Below are 20,486 nucleotides of genomic sequence, written 5' to 3' on the forward strand. Positions count from 1 at the left end.
TAGATGAAAGAGAAAAGAAAACGAGAGTAGTGACTTGGACTACTGCAACTTATCCTTGTGTAAAGAGATCACCAATAATCTTTACAGGAACATGAACCTTGTACAAAATGGTGGAACCGGGTTCTGTCTCTAACTACTAGTTTTCTATTGTAAAGTTTTGATATTAACTTTGCTACATGGTGGCAATCAGCACAGATTCTAAGGTTTTTCACTATCCTAATAGTGGATCCAAGTTCAGAATGAATTAAAGCAAATGCAATCGCCAACTTTTCACTGTGCCGAATAAGGGAGTTCTCTTTCTCCTCTTCTCCTGTGTCAAGAGAAACCTCTGAAGTATCAGGAACATAGCCTGCCAATTTCAATTCTTCAATCAACTCAGCCAACTTTAAATAGATGCTTTTAGATTGAGGATGAGACTGATCCCCTGCAACAAATTCATGAACAATTCCATGCATCTCTATCAGACTACAACCTGGCGTCTTCTTGATTCCCTGATCCATCATTATTCTTCTTATCTCGCGCAAGTTTTCCCATTTCTTACAAGCTGCATATATATTACACAAGAGAACGTAGACTGCCCCATTTCCAGGCTCTAGCCGAAGAAGTTGTTGCGCTGCTATTTCAGCCATTTGGGCATCCTTGTGAACTCTGCAAGCACCGAGAAGAGCTCCCCAAACAATTGAATTTGGTTTCATTGGCATATTCTTTATAAACTCATAAGCTTCCCCCAAGAGCCCTGCTCGACCAAGAAGATCAACCATACAGCCATAATGTGTGACATTAGGTTGAATGCCGTGCTGAGAGGTCATGCTAGCAAAAAACCTTTTTCCTTCCTCTACCATACCCATATGAGTACAAGCACTAAGAACGCCAATGTAAGTCACCTCATCAGGTGTTTCTGAAGCACTCAACATATCAAAAAACATATCTAGAGCTTCTCTCCCATTTCCATTAGTTGCAAGACCGACAATCATGGCCGTCCATGTGAATTTGTCCTTGCAAGGCATTTCAGAAAACACCATCAGTGCCTTTTCCACATTCCCACACTTAAAGTACATGTCTATGACAGCGTTCCCCAAATGTCTATCAACCTTAATCTTGTGCTTGTCAATGTAAGCCTTGATCCACTCTCCAAGTTCAAGAGCCCCAAGATGTGCACATGTGGTAAGGATGCTAACCATAGTGAACTCATCTGGTCGTATCTTTGCTGCTTGCATTTCACGGAAGAGCATTAAGACATCTTTAAATCGGTTTTCTCTGACATATCCATCAATCATAGCTGTCCAAGAAATGGAGTCTCTCTCTGGCATCTGATCAAAATATTTCCTAGCTACATCAACTTGTCCAATGTTCACGAAACCTTTGAAAATTGTGGTCCATGATATAACATCTCTATGCTTCATGCTCTGAAATAGGCCAAGTGCAACATCCATCTTTCCAGAACCCGCATACAGGTCAATCAAAGCATTGTCCAACACCAAATTAGACTCTACCTTACAGTCCTTAACATATTGATGAACTCGGTTGCCAGTATCTAAATCCTTAAGCTGCGAGAGAGCTGATATTACTGAGACAAGAGTCACAAAAGTGGGCTGCAATCGCTTCTCCTCCATTGCATAAAAGAGTTTCCTTGACTCCCCGAATTGGCTGGACCTGTTGTACCCGGAAATCATAGCATTCCAAATTAGTATATCACTTTTACAACTCAAATCAAATACACCACGAGCCATATCAACTTGCCCACTTAAACAGTACATATGAATCAAAGAATGCTGAACAAACTCATTTAACTCAAACCCGAATTTACATATATGAGCATGCATACTTTTCCCTGTGTTTAACGATATTTCAGGAGTAAAACCCTTAAGCAAGAAGGGGAACGTATAATTGTCCGGTTGAACATTGTCATTTAACATCTCTCTGTAAATGGACACTGCATTATTTGGACTATTTTCTCTTGAATAGCCCTTGATCATTGTATTCCAAACGAAGACTCCTGGTTCATGCATTATGTCAAACACAGAACGAGCATATTTCATATCACCCGATACACAAGTAGAACAAAAAGCTACGATCTTGGAGCAGAGTGTGGGATCAGAAGCAAGGCCATTTTGGATCATTACTGAGTGAATCTGCCTAAGTTGGTCCAAAGATTTGCAGCTTTCTATGATCGCGTGTGGGGATAAATAGACATGTGGAGAAAAGTGAAGATGAGCAAGTTGGGAGACTTGGTTGGGACATAGTGAAGCTATGAACAACACACTTTTTTCTTCGTGGAAAGCCGAATTTAAATTATATGACAAGTTTGAGAGTCTCCTGAGAGAGCTTGAGACTACCATGTGATGCTAATCTAAGGTTTTTTGAGCTCTTGCAGATAGAATGAAGACAGCGAAATGAGCAGTAGTGCCCTTCTGCACCACAAGTTCCAAGGCAAAAATTCGGTATCAAAGCCTAAACAAGTACTACCAAGTTTACAGGTACAGTAAGAGTGAGAGTTTTAATGTGTAACTTGTGAATAAATTTAATGTTCCCTCCATCGTTTTACTTGTCATGCTTACTAAAAGTAGCAAAAAGGAGAATTAGTTCTTTTGTTTTTAGTCTTAATAAATGTGAAGAGAAATTAACATGGTGAAGCAAAAGGATGGAAATGACAATTAAAAGGGAACGGAGGTAGCATTCAAATTTCGCTAACACTTCTAATGTGTATTCACTTGATGCGTTCAATCTTTAAGTGTTGAAACTAATTTATTTGAGTTTTATCAGATCAATGGTAATGATAGCCTTACAGCCTTCAATCTTATGCACAATCGAGAACAATCAAACCAGCAGATTTTTTTTTTTTCAATCACTAGCTTCCGTATATATTGCTACTTTTTCCCGAAAAGCTGAAAGAGTGAATCTTCTTTTTGTAAAGTTGGTGAAAGAATATGAATTTCATTGACCTATAAGCTTGTGTGCACATAAATGTTATATAAAGGCGGAGCAAAAGAAAACAAAAAAGAAACTAAAAGAAAAAAATCTTTACTAACAAAGCTAATACTCCATTTTAACCATTGATGCTGGCACTCCGGATGGGAGCTCCCAAGATTCATATTGGAGCCAATCCTTTGCACAACTGAGAGCCTCAAGAGTTATGGGTCTCAAAGAACTACGGTGGCTGTCCAAATTTCGCGGTGTAGTGTCGAATACAGAATCTGGAGTAACTGTGCAGACAGGGATGGATAAAATATCAGATGCCATTTTGGAGAGAGTGGGGTACTTGGATCTGTTTATTCTCCACCAACCCAAAACATCAAAATCTTGTGAACGGGGCATGAGAGATTCTTCAAGATACTGATCTAACTCTGTTTTCATCTGCTGATTGTTCATAATGTCATGGAGATAGACATCAAAATCTGCAAATGTATCACCATTAGGAAGGAAATTATCTTCCTGCAGATTTTGATTTTATAATATTCTCATTTGCTTCATCCACAAAATTAGGCGGAGGCGGAGGAAGTGATTGCACGATGTAATCACAAAACACTTCGTGCACTCCCTCATCAACAATCTTGATCCAAGTTTCAGCTTCTTCACCATAGATCTTGTTAAAGGTGAACTCGACTATCTTCATCTTGAACCTAGGATCCATAACAACAGCAACTGCTAAAACCAGGTTGCAATCATTCCAGTATTTGTCAAACTTCTCCTGCAATGGTTTAGTCAAATTGCTTACGAAATGATCCTGGCTATGGGCTGCCAGCATCAGGTCGAGCTGAATTTTCCACACTTCATGAAATAACACATCAGCCGTTGCGTATGTCGAGGAAGTTAAAATGTTGGCTGCATCAAAGAAAAGCTTCAGGTATGCACAGAGAATTTCAACCTGCTTCCACTCAGCCATTGTAGGAGTCACCTTATAATCAGGATCAGAAGTATCCAAGCAAGAAAATACTTGTTTCAGCTCAGAAGCGTTCATCAGCATTTGATATGTGGTATCCCATTTTGTTTGGTCATCCACAATAAGTTCCTTTGCACTGGGAACTTGAAGTTGTCTCTTCAGCTCTAGAAACTTTTCTTCGTGGGCATCTGCAGTTTTAACAAACTTAACACTTTGGCGGACCTTCTCAACAATTGCTCTCATGGAATCTAACACATCCTGTGCAAGATGGCTCAGAACATGAGCACAACAACTACCAATTATTAGCTGACCATTGAGAATATTTCCACCCTTGATCGACAGTAGATGTCCTAGGTTTTTTCTAACATTGTCATTTGCGAAGGATCGATCCAGAGTGAGAGTGAATAGCTTAGACTCTAAACACCAATCTGTCAAACATGCGGCAACAGCATGATTGAAGGCAACTTCTGAATCAGGAAAAGGTATCATGATAACATTGAGAAGTCGCCGCTGCAATTTCCAATCACAGTCAACAAAATATCCTGTTAAGAAGACATAGCCTAAACTCTGATCTGAAGTTCTTAAATCCAGTGTCAGGCTAACATGTCCAGGAATTGCACTAATAATGTTCAGAAGGCTTTGCTTTTCTCTCAGGTAAATGTTAAAAATGTGGTCTTGGATGGTATTGACACTCACTGAACTAAATAACGGCTGAAGACTTCGAACAAACTTATTAAATCCTGAGTGTTCCACCATCTCAAGTGGGTAGTCATGCTGAATTATCATTTTTGCAATCTCATAGCAGCAACGTGTCTGATCAAATGGGATACTTGTTGGTCCTGGAGTAGCTCTGTAGCGCTTTCTTGATTTAAGAGTAGCACTTGCAGAACCATTAGTTTGCACAGCTGGGTTATATGGGGTTTGATTCTTCTCCTGGTTGATTCGATTCACCGGGCAAATACCCAAGGCAATATGTCGTTTGAGATGGCTGGTGCCTGCTAACTTTGAGCCACTAATATACGCAAAGGACTTTTTGCACTGCTTACAACAAGCCCTGGTACAGTCCGCATCAATTGTTTCAATTGTGAAATGTTCCCAAACTATGGACTTCTTCCGCCTGCGCTTATTCGGTTGTGCCTCTGAATCAGCTATCTCATTATGACTAGTTAGGGCGTCCATAGTGAGCACCCTGCCAGCAAAGCAAACAAAAGATCAATGAAGATACTTTTTTCGCCAATTAAAATAATTTCATCAACTAACTACATGCATGCATTGTCAAAAACACCAACTAGCTGCAATTCTTCATTGAGCTATACCATTAGTTCATATAGAAATAGAAAAACATGTTACTTTATCGATGACATTTACTCTACTGCAAAAATAACAAAATCAGGTAGAAAGTTCATAACCTAATTCTGGCATACAAATGTTTTAAAGTAAACATATGAAGCAATACTGCAATATTTCGTCTTTCTCAGGCATAAAGAATGAAGGCATTTGAATTGGACAAATAAATGAACCTATGCAGCAGTAATGCAATATAGCTTAAGGGCTTAGACGTGTATTTTTCGAGCATAAACCATGGAACATCACTGAAAATTAATGAAAGGTGATGCCCTTGAAATTATCCAACAATGATTTGTCAACATCACTAACATAGTAAATAAATGGCCCCGAAGGCGTTATTTGTGTAGCCTCGAAGGCATCATTTGTGCAATACACTATTTGTATGGCCTCAGAGGCATTATTTGCATGGCCTCAAAGGATTTATCTGTATTGCCTTTAAGGTGTTAGCTTTATTACCTCAAAGGCGTTATTTGTAAAGCTTTGAAGGTGTCATCTGTATTGCCTCGAAGGAACCTTCTTCTGACAACAGATTTTCCTAATTCCCACCAAGAACTGTCAATCACATGCAAAGCACCATCGGAAAAACCTAGAACAAAGATGATTCTTTCTAGTTAACTCGATGATACATACTCTTCTAAATTTTCTTTTCACAACTCTTTCAAACTCAATGCTTCTTTACAGACAACTAACGTTGAACACAAGTGGGATACATCCCTACAGACTTGCAAGACATGACTAGGAGGAGTATCCATTCCCTAATTCACATCATGATTGTTAAGCAGCACAGAAACACGCTTCCCATAATCAAAAAATTCTCAAAAAAGTTAACAGGAAATCTAAGAATAAATACAAAAGGTGAATTCTTAAACGATACGAATGCAAGGAAAAATCAATTCTAACGAATATATAAATGCAGGAAAAGCTTGAATGCTATTTACATAAGAATCCATGAAACAACAGACACATGAACAAAAGCAATTAATTCCGCGCAAAAAAGGTACTTACTTTTTAGAACAACTGACGTCGCAAACCAATGGTGAAATAAAAACCTCTGTATCTAAAGCAGGGTTTAGGGTTTATACTTTATCGTTTATGATTATTTTTTTAATCGTAATTCAAGAAAGTTTTCTGGAGGGAGAAGGAGAAGAAGATGGGCTTAGGCTTGAACTTTGAGGTTCAGAGCTCAAAACCCTAATGGACTGCGGCCGATATGAGGTTTAAGGCCAAGGAAGACTGGGTTTGGACTTTTGAGGCTTTTAAAGTCCATTATATATAGATTTCCTTCTAATTACCCCCTGCGCCGCCTGACGTGGAGCCCGCCGCATTTCAGCCAATCAGAGCCGTTTATTTGTTGGTCCCATTCCTTCTTCCGATTCAGCTACGGAGAGATTTTTTTTGGTTACGTATATGATCCATTTAACATTATTCCTTTTTTAAAGAACAAGTCTAATTGGAATTCACTTTTTTCTCCTTTTTTTCCGCTACACTCAGAAATTGTACGAGTGGCTATTAGATATTTTACCAATATTTAACTTTGGAGTCTCAGATTAAAGTTGTAATTATCTATTTTTCTTCCCAACTCTTTTACGTTTCACCAGTTCCACCCAAAATAAGAAGAAAAAAAGTTGTATCAAATGTATACAACAAGGCATTTCAAAACAAAGAAAATAATGAGTACTAAATCTTTGAATTGTTCAACATAATTAATTTCTGAATGTGTTATTATTCCCATAAGAATACAAACACTATGTATAGGGTAAAATATGTTATATGAAATGATCGCATAAGGAAGTGTCACGTGGAGCCGAATGCAGAGGATAACTAAAACTGAGGGCAACTATTCCGTTTGTGACCGGGAAGAATGGTACTCATAAAGATGAAATAAATGCATGTCACGCGGTACCATTTAATGAAGAATATTCTACAAGCATTAAGTACACGGCCCGTTACAAGTAATATGGCATTCACTGCCTGCCGTTACACATTCTTCAATGACTCTCATAATTGACATTAAAAAGGGGCTTGATCTTAAGACTTTGTTCCCTAGGTGCAACTATAAATAGTGAGCTCTATTATCATTGTAAACGAGACGAATTTTCTTACACTATAATCTATTCAAAGCTTAATACAATTTTATCTTCTTATTTTTTGATTTCATTATTGTTGTGCCCGGAACCCCTGCTCCAGGAACTATTGTTTCTGCGATTTCATCTTCATCTAAAGGCTAAGTATTGCATATTTATTCAATTCTTCTATTATTTCAGGATCAAATTAATTCACTTGTCTAGAAATCACGTATAAATTCAACTGTATCGTTTTACGGATAAACAGTTTGGCGCCCACCGTGGGGCCTAGACAGTTGTGTAATTAAGTTGGTCCTTGCCTCTTTTACTAACGTGTTTTGATTATTTGTTCTTAGCAAAAATCATAGAAGTGTTAACAACACACACAATCATGAGACCTAAGGAAACCAGCTTCTGCATGAGGATTCAATCAGTGATACCTGTAATAAGGGGAACGACGCCATGCCGGTCCACGGCAGACGGTACCCGCGACATGTTCGGGAGGCGACTCCCGATGATGCTGAAGAGGAATATGTCGTTGAAGCGGTAAGGGTCGTGCAAGAGCAACAAGAAGTCATTTTAGGCTATCTCACACGGCAGGATAAGGTTATGTAACGACCTAACTTGTCGTTTTAAGGATTAACATCCCGTTCAGTGATTTAAGGTCTCGAGCAGCTTCATAATATGTATTATGACCCGCGGGTATGGTCGAGTTTGATTTTCGAAAGATTTAAAATTAAATTGAAAGAACAATTCCTATTTAGAAGCTTAAAATGGAAAGAGTTGACCGGAGAGCTGACTTTAGATCAAACGATCCCGAAATGAAATTTTGATGATGCCAATAGTTTCGTATGATGATTTCGGACTTAGGCGTATGTTCGGAATTGGATTTGGAAGTCCATAGGATAATTCGACCTATTTTGGCGAAAGTTGGATAATGGAAGATTTTTGAAAAGTCCGACCGAAGGGTGAAATTTTGATAACGAGGTCGGATTTTGATTCCGAAAATTTGAATAGCTTTATTTCGTCATTTATGACTTGTGCGTAAAATTTAAAGTCACTCCGGATTGATTTGATATGTTTCGGTGCAAAATATAGAAGTTGGAAGATTTGAAAACTCAAAACTTGATTAGATGCGCAATTCGTAATTTTGGCGTTATTTGATGTGGTTTGAAGCCTTGACTAAGTTCGTATTGTATTTTGGGACATGTTAGTATAATTGGTTGAGGTCCCGGGGGCCTCGGGCGAGTTTCGGATATTTAAACAGACCAAATTTTTGCTTGAAGGAATTCTGGAATTTTTTCAGTTCTGGTACCATCGCACCTGTGATGAAAATGGTCGCAGGTGCGAGACCGCAAAAGCGACAAAATGGTCGCAGATGCGGCCTGGAGTGAGAAGGGCAAGGGTCGCAGGTGTGATGCATTTTCCGCACCTGCGTGAGCGCAGAAGCGGAAGCTCTTCCGCATGTGCGAGGGCAGTGCCAGTGGACGTCGCAGAAGCGAGAATTTGCTCGCAAAAGCGAGCTCGCATGTGCGTGAAATTAGTCCGCAGAAGCGGAATTTGGGCAGAACATTTAGGACCAAAAATAGTCATGTCGCCATTTTTCGTTTTGGATTTTTGGAGCTCGGATTTGGGCGATTTTGGAGGGATTTTTCACAAGCTTGGTTGGGGTAAGTGTTCTATATCCTAAAGTGTTTATATTTCATGAATCCATGATTATATTCATAATTTAATTTGGATTTAAATGGAAGAAATCAAAATTTTGCTAAAATCTTCCCAAAACAAAAATGTAAGATTTGGAGGTCGAGTTGTTATTGAAATTCGATAAAATTGGTATGGTTGAACTCGTATCGAAATGAGTGTTCGGATTTCGTAAAAATTATGTCGGGTTCCGAGAAGCGGGTCCCGCATTGACTTTTGTTGACTTTTTAGAATAAATTTTTAAGTCGACGTATTATTATCCGAAATTGTTTCCGATGAATTTTAACGAAGTTATACAATAATTTTTGGATAGATTTGAGCTATCCGGAGGTCAATTCAAGCAAGAAGGCGATTTTGGAATATCGGCATAACTTCAAAAAGGTAAGTGTCTTGCTTAACCTCGAGTGGGGGAATTTTCCCTTAGGAAATGAGTCTTATGTGCAAATTGTGTAATTGAAAACCATGTACGCGAGGTGACGAGTACGTATTTGGTTTATATGTGCAAATTTTATTGATTAAAAATTATTAGACGCCCTTATGTATTAAATTAAAAATTATTGGCACTTATTAAATCCTCTATTTTGTCATGCCTAGATTCTTGTTTGTTGAAATTATTTTTACATGATGATTTAGTGTGATTGCCACCTTGATTTTTATATGAATTATTATTTTGTTGAGTTGTTCACTTCCGAATATTTTGTAAGATTTTTGTGCACATTATGGTCAAGCCATGGGCTCCTTATTGTGGAAAATAAGGTATTGTTGATTTTTTTGGCAAGTTATGATATTTGAGTACTTGATGTGCAATTTGTGATAAGTTGTAATATTTGAGCACTTGATGTGTAATATGTGATAAGTTGTAATAATTGAGCATTTGATGGGTAATCTGTGATATGTTGTAATATTTGAGCACTTGAGATGCAGTTTATGAGATGTGATTTTGGCACGTTATATTGTGGGAGTTATGTTCGGGTGTTTGCACGAGGTTTCTGTCGTGCTATTATTACTATTGATTTATGCACATGCGGCGTGACAAGGCGGGCTATATATATATATATATATCGATTTTCGCATTGTATATATGGGGGGAGGGATTGCGCATGTGGCTAGACAAAGTGGGAGCATTATTGTGCGCGTGTGGCAAGACAAGGCGGGCATTCACTTTACTATTGCACACGTGGCGAGACAAGGTGGGCTATGTCGGGGATTGAATTGTGATGACTTGTGATGGCCTGGGGGCATTGTTATTGTTGCATATTTACTTTTGGGACTACGAGACGGTATCTCGGGAGTGCCTTTGTTGACATTCTCTGTGGTTGCATTTGTCTTCGGTTATTTTTGTATTTCCGTGATAGGTAAATTGTTGTGTTCTTCTGTGATATAATATTTGATTCTATTATGTGTTTGTATCCCTTGTTGTAATGTGTTTGTTTTGGCTCTTGTACGAGACTCTGAGGATTTGTGGTTCTAGTCTTTATTAATTTTTAAGGTTAAGTTGTTTTGAATAAAAAAAATTGTTGTGTGTTTTTAGTTCTTATAAGTTTTGCATCCAAATCAGCAACTATTGGGTGCTTCATTCTAATTGAAATGTTATTTTCCGCACCCAAATGATTTCTAAAATAAATTCATTTCTTTGTTGATTTTCTTACTTGATTTAAAAAATTTAAACTTACTTTATCGGAAATAAATTGACCGTGTGGATCTTATATGCATTTGTAATGATATTTGGCACGTGAATTGTCCGTGCAGTTGTGATATGAAAGGAGGGCACGACGTGCCGGAAAAATATGATGATTTAATTATAGGCATGAAGTGCCGTGGAAATATAAAAATGGGTTGAGACCTGTAGTTGTATGATTATGAAATGAAGTGTCACATGGTGACTTTTTAATTGAAAGAATTATATTCAAAATATTAATTTGGAAGGTTTTTTATTCAAAAAGATTTATTTGAAAGAATTACATTCGAAAGGTATTTATTTGAATAAATTATATTTGAAAGATATTTATTCGAAAGAATTATATGTGAAAGATATTTATTTGAAACACTTGATTTTATCGGGTGTACTTATATTCATAAATTATTGAGCATTATTAATGGTGTTCTTGTTGCCCTTATTGTTATTTGTCTCATATTATTTTGTATATCTTATTGCACAGGCTATTAGACTAGTGAGTGTCTTGACTGTACCTCGTCTCTACTCCACTGAGGTTAGTCTTGATACTTACTGGGCACCGCTGTGGTGTGTTCATTCTACACTTCTGCACATTTTTGTGCAGATCCAGGTATTTCGAAGTCAGTTGATCATTAGCTAGTTGTGCGGACTGTTGCTGTGGAGACTCAAGGTAAACCTGCTGCTACGTTCGCAGACTTTGGAGTCACCTTCTAATTTGTATTCATACTGTTTACTTTATTTCAAACAGTTGTATTTAGAAAAGTTTAGCAAAACTTTGTAGAGCTTAAGACTCGTACTACCAATTTTGGAAATTTTAAGAGATTTCTATTTAACTTGTTACATGTTATTTAAAAAAATATTGTTGTTTCCATTAATGTTAGGCTTACCTAGTCCCTAAGACTAGGTGCCATCACGACACCAAACGGAGGAAAAATTGGGTCGTGATAAGTTGGTATCAGAGCTCTAGGTTCATAGGTTCTACGAGTCACGAACGAGTTTAGTAGAGTTCTGTGGATCGGTACAGAGACGTCTGTACTTATCTTCGAGAGGCTACAGAGCTAGTAGGAAAACATTTTCACCCATTTCATTGTGATGACCCAAAATATCATATTTAAATTTAATAAGTAATTCTGTGTTCTAAGACCTTGAAAAGTAACATTTATCATTCCTCGACTTGCGTGCGCAGTCCGTAAAATTTTCCGAAAATTTTTCATGTGAAAAATGAATTAAAATATGAAATAGAGCTTTAAAATTCAAGTGAGTTGACTTTGGTCAACATTTTTAGAAATCGGACCCGAATCAGTGTTTTGACAGTTCCGATAGCTCCGTATCGTGATTTGGGACTTGGGCGTATGCCCGGAATTTAATTTGGAGGTCCCTAGCTCAAGTTATGACCATTTAACGGAACTAGCAATTTAAAGGCTATAGATTTCCAAGTTTGACCACATGGTTGACATTTTGATATCTAAGGTGGAATCCGATTCTGAAAATTTGAACAGCTCTGTTATGTCATTTATGACTTGTGTGCCAAATTTGAAGTCATTTCGGATTCGTTTAATATATTTTGCACGAGATTTGCAAATTGAAAGTTTTAAACTCAAAGTTCGAATCGGGGTGTGAATTGTAATTTCAGTGTTATTTGACGTGATTTTAGACCCCAAGTTAGTCCATATTATGTTACGGGACTTGTTGGTATATTCGGACGGGGTCCCGAGTACCCCCGAGTATGATTCGAATCGAAATCGGAACAAGAATTGGACTTAAGCAAAATCTGCATTTTTGCCTTCTGTTATAATCGCACCTGCGGATTTTTGACCGCAGGTGCGAGCTCGCAGAAACGAGACATCCATCGCAGATGCGGGACTGGGCTGGCCTGGGGTCTTCGCAGGTGCGGCCTTTTTGCGCAGATGCGGATGTCGCAGGTGCGACGGGGGTGTCCGCAGATGCGGAACTTCACCTGGTAGCCTAGCATCGCAAATGCGAGCTTTGTCTCGCAAATGCGAGTCCGCAAATGCGGAACTTTTATCTGCAGATGCGAAATGACTAGGCAGAGCCCATAATTTTGGAAGTCGCCATTTTTACTCATTTTTGAGTTTTAAGTCTCGGATTTGGGCGATTTCAAGGAGAATTTTCACAACTTTGAATTGGGTAAGTGTTCTTTAACCAAAAGTGATTATATTTCACAAATCCATGTCTATATTCATCATTTATTTCGGATTTAGATGGAAGAAATTAGACTTTTTATAAAATCTTTCAAAAACGAAAATTTAAGATTTGAAGGTCCATTTGATATCGGAATTGGACAAATTTTATATGGTTGAACTCGTATTGGAACGGGTGTTCGGATTTCGCGAGTTTTTTCAAAATTTGAGATATGGGTCCCACTGCCTAATATTTTAATAAATTTTGGATTTTTATTCGAAAAAATTATAAATTCATATGGAATTAATTCCTATGATTCGTATTGAATATATCGAATTGTTTGTGAATAGATTTGAAGCTGTCGGAGGCAAATTTAAAAGGAAAAGCTGTGGTTGAATAATTGATTGGAATTTGCAAAGCGAGGTAAGTGTCGTGGTTAACCTTGACTTGAGGGAATAGAACCCTTAAATTATTTGTTATGTGAATTGCATGTGAACGACGTATATGCGAGGTGACGAGTGTCTATACGTCGTCAAATTAATTGTTTGCCTGCTTACTTGAAAAATCATAAATTATTTTAAATCATAAATTAATTATTATAATAATTATTTCTCTCCTATTCTTTATCAAACATTAATTCTTGAATTCCTGCATTAATTGTTACATGCTATTTGAATTATGTGTTTTAATTGTTATTTGACATTTAGCATATTAAATATTAAACTGCCTATTTTCTCCTTGATTTCCATAATAATTTGCTATTTGTCATTGTTTGTTTCATAATTAAATCATAATTATTGTATGCTTGTTGTCTTATAATTTTATATTAATTGTTATATTTATTGGGAAAATTTCTTCTATAAGAATTGGTAAATGAATATGTTGGAGGAGCGGGTTGCACGCCACAACAGGATTGATTATAATAAATATATTGGAGGATCGGGTTGCACGCCGCAACAGACTTATTAAAAAGTCCATATTGGAGGATCGGGTTGCACGCCGCAACAGACTTATTAAAAAGTCCATATTGGAGGATCGGGTTGCACGCCGCAACAGACTTATTAAAAGTCCATATTGGAGGATCGGGTTGCACGCCGCAACAGACTTATTTAAAAGTCGACATACATATATATATTGGTGGATCGGGTTGCACCCGCAACAGACTTGTGTGTGTGTGTGTGTGTGTGTGTGGGTTGCGCGATGATAGACTTGATTAAAATGAATATATTAGAGGAGCGGGTTGCACGCCGCAACAGAACCGAATGTGAATATATTGTGAGAGCGGGATGCACGCTGCAACAGAACCGAATGTGAATAAATTGTGAGAGCGGGTTGCACGCTGCAACAGAATTGAATGTGAATATATTGTGAGAGTGGGTTGCACGCTGCAACAGAATTGAATGTGAATATATTGTGAGAGCGGGTTGCACGCTACAACAGAATTGACGTAAATGATAATTGGTTATGACTGCTGAGTTGGCTTCAATTATTATAAATGAGTTACCTGATTTATTTCTATTATTGTTGTTGTTACTAATATTACGTACAGGTAATGTAAGTGACCCGCCTTAGCCTCGTCACTACTTTATCGAGGTTAGGCTCAGCACTTACCAGTACATGGGGTAGGTTGCACTGATACTACACTCTGCACTTCTTGTGCAGATTTTGGAGTTGGTCCCAGCGGCGTACCGTAGACTTGCTAGGATTTCAGCTACCAGAGGAGACTTGAGGTATAACTGCATGGCGTCCGCAGTTCTGAAGTCCCCGTCTATTTTACTTTAGCTGTGTGTTTATTTCCAGACAGTTTTATTTTATTCAGACCTTTATTTGTATTTATTTTAGAAGCCTGTGCACTTGTGACACCAATTCTGGGATGGTATTTAGACACCGTTGCATTTATGGATTATTTCACTATATTTTAAACTTTGCTTCCTCTTTTGTTTCCTTGATTATTAATAATGTAAGGATTGTTTAAAAATTGATTAATATTATTCTAATGTTGGCTTGCCTAGCAAGTGAAATGTTAGGTGCCATCACGGTCCGAATGTGGGAATTTCGGGACGTGACAGTTGGTATCAGAGCACTAGGTTACATAGGTCTCACGAGTCACGAGCAAGCTTAGTAGAGTCTGAAGGATCGGTACAGAGATGTCTGTACTTATCTTTCAGAGGCTATGATATTTAGGAATAAAATCACTCTTTCTTATTCTGTCGTGCGAATTTATCCTATCATCGATGATTGAACTATTCTACTCTTATTCTCTCGCAGATGGTGAGAACACGTAATACCTCTACCGATGGACAGGGACCAGATACCCCAGTGGCAATTATGGCCAGGGGTAGAGGTCAAGGCCGAGGCCGAGGTAGAGCTCAGTCCAGAGCTCGAGCAGCTGCACCTATTATAGAACCCCAAGTGGATCTTCAGGAGGAAGTTCCAGTTCAGAATGTACCAGTTGGACCAGTTCAGGTCCCGGAAGTATACATAGCCACTCCAGTACTTCAGGACTCTCTAGTCCGTTTGGTAAGTCTTATGGAGGGCGTGGCCCAGAATGGTACATTTTCAGTGGCACCAGCCGTCTCACAGGCTAGGGGAGGAGCACAAACTCCCACTACTCCCGCTCCGGAGCAAATGGCTCCCCAGAACCAGGCTCCAGCAGCCCCGCCAGTTGGGGTAGTTCAGCCAGTTGTTGCGGCACAGATCGGTGATAGGCCTGCCATATCTTTTGAAGCCTTATTGAGACTGGATAATTTTACTAAGCTCTTTCCAGTTCACTTCAGTGGTACACCTTCTGAGGACCCACAGGATTATCTTGAACGCTGCCACGAGGTGCTGCAGAACATGGGTATAGTTGAGACCAATGGGATTGATTTTCCTGTATTTCAGATGACGGGTTCCACCAAGAGGTGGTGGAGAGATTATACATTGACCCGACCAGTCGGATCGCCTGCACTTACCTGGGAGAAGTTCTCTCAGCTATTTCTAGAGAAGTTCCTCCCTATCACACTAAGAGAGGAGTTTCGCAAGTAATTTGAGCGTCTACAATAGGGCAGTATGACTGTTACTCAGTATGAGTCCCGTTTTGTGGATTTGGCCCGTCATGCTCTCCTTTTACTACCTACGGAGGGTGAGAGAGTGAGGAGGTTTATTGAGGGACTCACTCACCCTATCAGACTTCAGATGGCCAAGGAGACCGGAAGTGAGATTTCTTTTCAGGCGGCTGCTAATGTCGCAAGGAGGATCGAGATGGTTCTTGCACAGGAGAGAGGGAAGAGGTCTGATAAGAGGCCTCATCAATTCGGTGGTTACAGTGGTGCCTCGTATGGAGGCAGAGGTAATTTTGGTAGGGGTCAGGCAGCTAGAGGTGGAGGTCAGGCCATTAGAGGTGGAGGTCAGGCCATTAGAGGTGGAGGTCAGACCGTTAGAGGTGGAGGCCAACCAGTTAGAGTCCGTCCCAGAGACGTAGTTCAGAGTGGTGGGGCCCAGCCCCAATTTTATGCTTTTCCAACTAGTCCTGAGGCCGAGTCGTCTGATGCTGCGATCACATGTATTATTCCAGTTTGCCATAAAGATGCTTCAGTTCTATTTGATCCAAGATCTACTTATTCCTATGTGTCCTCCTATTTTGCTTCATATTTGGTTGTGCCTTGTGATTCTCTGAGTGCTTCTGTGTGTGTATCTACACTGGTGGGAGACTCTGTGGTAGTAGATCATGTCTATCGTTCGTGTGTGGTTACTATTGGTAATCTTGAAACTAGTGTGGATCTTCTACTTCTTGATATGGTAGATTTTGATGTCATCTTGGGTATGGATTGGTTGTCTCTTTATCATGCTATATTGGATTGTCATGCCAAGACAGTGACCCTAGCTATGCCGGGGTTACCTCGGTTAGAGTGGAAAGGAACTCCTGGCCATTCTGCCAGCAGGGTTATTTCTTATATGAAAGCTCAGCGTATGGTAGAGAAAGGGTGTCTAGCCTATTTGGCTTATATTCGCGATCCCAGTACGGATGTCCCTTCTATGGACTCAGTACCAGTTGTTCGTGAATTTTTAGAAGTATTTCCTGCAGATCTGCTGGGGATGCCACCCGACAGAGATATTGACTTCTGTATTGATTTGGCTCCGGGCACTCAACCCATTTCTATTCCACCATACCGTATGGCCCCGCCAGAGTTGAAAGAATTGAAAGAGAAGTTACAAGACTTGCTTGATCAGGGATTCATTAGACCTAGTGTCTCCCTCTGGGGTGCACCGGTATTATTTGTAAAGAAGTAAGATGGCTCTATGAGGATGTGTATAGACTATCGGCAGTTGAACAAGGCCACTATCAAAAACAAATATCCGCTGCCAAGAATTTATGACTTATTTGATCAGCTTCAGGGTGCCAAGGTATTTTCGAAGATTTATTTGAGATCTGGTTACCATCAGTTCAAGATTAGGGCATCTGATGTCCCTAAGACAGCTTTTCGGACTCGGTATGGGCATTACGAGTTCCTAGTAATGTCATTTGGGTTGACAAATGCTCTAGCAACATTTATGGATTTGATGAATCGGGTGTTCAAGCCTTATTTGGATTCTTTTGTGGTTGTATTCATTGATGATATCTTGATTTACTCTAGTAGTCGAGAGGAACATGAGCAACATCTTCGAAGTGTGCTTCACACCTTAAAGAATAATCAGTTATATGCCAAGTTTTCAAAATGTGAGTTTTGGTTAGACTCAGTTGCCCTTTGGGGGCATGTTATATCGGCAGAAGGCATAAAAGTGGATCCTAAGAAGATTGAGGCTGTTCAGAATTGGCCTAGACCTACTTCAGTTATAAAGATCCAGAGTTTCTTGGGTTTAGCAGGTTATTATCGTCGGTTCGTGGAAGGGTTTTCATCTATAGCAAGCACATTGACCAGACTAACCCAGAAGGGTGTCACATTCAGATGGTCAAATGAGTGTGAGTTGAGCTTTCAGAAGCTCAAGACCCCTTTGACTACGGCGCCAGTGTTGGTATTACCCACAGGTTTAGGATTGTATACGGTATATTGTGACGCATCTCACATTAGGCTTGGTGCAGTATTAATGCAAGATGGCAAGGTAATTGTATATGCGTCGCGGCAGTTGAAAGTTCACAAGAAGAAATATCATGTTCATGACTTAGAATTGGTAGCCATTTTTCATGCGTTGAAGATTTGGAGGCATTACCTTTACGGTGTCTTGTGTGAGGTATTTACTGATCATCGTAGCCTTCAGTATCTGTTCAAACAAAAAGATCTTAATTTGAGGCAGAGAAGATGGTTGAAGTTGTTGAAAGACTATGGTATCACCATTTTGTATCACCCCGGAAAGGCCAATGTGGTGGCTGATGCTTTGAGTAGAAAGGTTGTGAGTATGGACAGTCTTGCGTATATTTCGGTTGGTGAGAGGCCAATAACTGCAGATGTTCAGACTTTGGCTAATCAGTTTGTGAGATTAGATATTTCAGAACCCAGTCGGGTTCTAGCTTGCACAATCGCTCGGTCTTCTTTATATGAGCGTATCAGAGAGAGACAGTATGATGATCCTCATTTACTTGTCTTGAAGGACACGGTGTGGCACAGTGATACCAAACAGGTTATTGTAGGGGAATATGGAGTTCTGCGAATGCAAGGTCGTATTTGTGTGCCTAATATGGATGGGCTTCGTGAATTAATTCTTGAAGAGGCACACAGTTTCAGGTATTCTATTCATCCAGGTACCACTAAAATGTATCAAGATTTGTGGCAACATTATTGGTGGGAGAGAATGAAAAAGGATATAGTTGCATATATAGCTTGGTGTCTGAATTGTCAGCAAGTTAAGTACGATCATCAGAGACCTGGTGGTTTGCTTCAGAAGTTAGAAATTCCTGAGTGGAAGTGGGAGTGTATCAGTATGAATTTTGTTGTTGGGCTCCCACAGACTCAGAGAAAATTTGACGCAGTTTGGGTCATTGTGGACAGGTTGACCGAGTCAGCACATTTTATTCCAGTGGCAGTTACCTATTCTTCAGAGAGGTTAGCTGAAATTTACATTCGTGAGATTGTCCGCCTACACGGTGTGCCCGTGTCTATTATTTCAGATCGAGGAATGCAATTTACCTCACACTTTTGGAGGGTTGTACAACGTGAGTTAGGCACGCGAGTTGAGTTGAGTACAACATTTCATCCACAGAAAGACGGACAGTCAGAGCGCACTATTCAGATATTGGAAGATATGCTCCGCGCTTGTGTTATAGACTTTGGAGGTTCTTGGGATCATTTCTTGCCACTTGCGGAGTTTGCTTATAATAATAGCTACCAATCGAGAATTCAGATGGTTCTATATGAGGCATTATACGGAAGGTGATGCCGATCACCAGTTGGTTGGTTTGAACCGGGAGAGGCTCGGTTGTTGGGTACTGATTTGGTACAAGATGCCTTGGATAAGGTCAAGATTATTCAGGATCGACTTCGCACAGCTCAGTCTAGACAAAAGAGTTATGCCGACCGAAAACTTAGTGATATTGCATTCATGGTTGGAGAAAGAATATTGCTCCGGGTTTCACCTATGAAAGGTGTAATAAGGTTCGAAAAGAAGGGCAAGTTGAGCCCTAGGTATATCAGACCCTTTGAAATTCTTGAAAGAGTGGGTGAAGTAGCCTACAGGCTTGTATTACCACCTAGTTTATTAGTGATTCATCCAGTGTTCTATGTGTCTATGCTCCGAAAATATCATGCTGATCCGTCCCATGTGTTAGATTTCAGTCAGTTCAATTGGACAAATATTTGACTTACGAGGTGAAGTTGGGGCTATTCTAGCCCGGTAGGTCCGACAGTTGAGGTCTAAGAGTTATCCTTCAGTTCGGGTGTAATGGTGGGTCAACCGGTAGAGGCATCTACCTGGGAGTCCGAGTCGGACATGCGGAGTAAATATCCACACCTTTTCTCCAGCTCAGGTACTTTTTCTAACTCCGTTCGAGGACGAACGTTTGTTTTAGAGGTGGAGAATGTGATGACCCAAAATATCAAATTTAAATTTAATAAGTAATTCTATGTTTTAAGACCTCGAAAAGCAACATTTATCATTCCTCGACTTGCGTGCACAGTCCGTAAAATTTTTCGAAAAGTTTTCATGTGAAAAATGAATTAAAATGTGAAATAGAGCTTTAAAATTCAAGTGAGTTGACTTTGGTCAATATTTTTAGAAAACGGACCCGAATCAGTGTTTTGACAGTTTTGGTAGCTCCGTATTGTGATTTGAGACTTGGGCGTATGCCCGGAATTTAATTTGGAGGTCCCTAGCTCAAGTTATGACTATTTAACGGAACTAGCAATTTAAAGGCTATAGATTTCCAAGTTTGACCACAGGGTTGACTTTTTGATATCGGAGCCGGAATCCGATTCTGAAAATTTGAACAACTCCGTTATGTCATTTATGACTTGTGTGCCAAATTTGAAGTCATTCCGGATTCGTTTAATATGTTTTGGCACGAGATTTGCAAATTGAAAGTTTAAAACTCAAAGTTCGAATCGGGGTGTGAATTGTAATTTCAGTGTTGTTTGACGTGATTTTAGACCCCGAGTCAGGCCGTATTATGTTACGGGACTTGTTGATATATTCGGACGGGGTCCCGAGTACCCCGAGTATGATTCGAATCGAAATCGGAACAAGAATTGGACTTAAGCAAAATCTG

General features: G+C 39.5%; 2 protein-coding genes across 2 annotated transcripts; both read right to left on the reverse strand.

Moving 5' to 3' along the window:
- Window positions 1–6: 6 nt before the first annotated feature.
- Window positions 7–2,764, reverse strand: LOC107826010 (putative pentatricopeptide repeat-containing protein At3g15930). Its single transcript, XM_016652945.2, has one exon. It carries the CDS (start codon window positions 2,337–2,339, stop codon window positions 69–71), a length of 2,271 nt encoding a protein of 756 aa, XP_016508431.2. The 5' UTR covers window positions 2,340–2,764; the 3' UTR covers window positions 7–68.
- A 139-nt stretch (window positions 2,765–2,903) lies between these two features.
- Window positions 2,904–6,479, reverse strand: LOC107825994 (zinc finger BED domain-containing protein DAYSLEEPER). The gene is given in 4 exon segments (XM_016652936.2): window positions 2,904–3,439; window positions 3,441–5,069; window positions 5,684–5,813; window positions 6,233–6,479. Coding segments are annotated over 2 exon segments (2,025 nt in total). The 5' UTR covers window positions 5,060–5,069; window positions 5,684–5,813; window positions 6,233–6,479; the 3' UTR covers window positions 2,904–3,033.
- Between the last annotated feature and the right edge of the window lie 14,007 nt (window positions 6,480–20,486).

The sequence above is a fragment of the Nicotiana tabacum genome, chromosome 4, assembly GCF_000715075.1.
Source record: "Nicotiana tabacum cultivar K326 chromosome 4, ASM71507v2, whole genome shotgun sequence".
Taxonomy (NCBI): Eukaryota; Viridiplantae; Streptophyta; class Magnoliopsida; order Solanales; family Solanaceae; genus Nicotiana; species Nicotiana tabacum.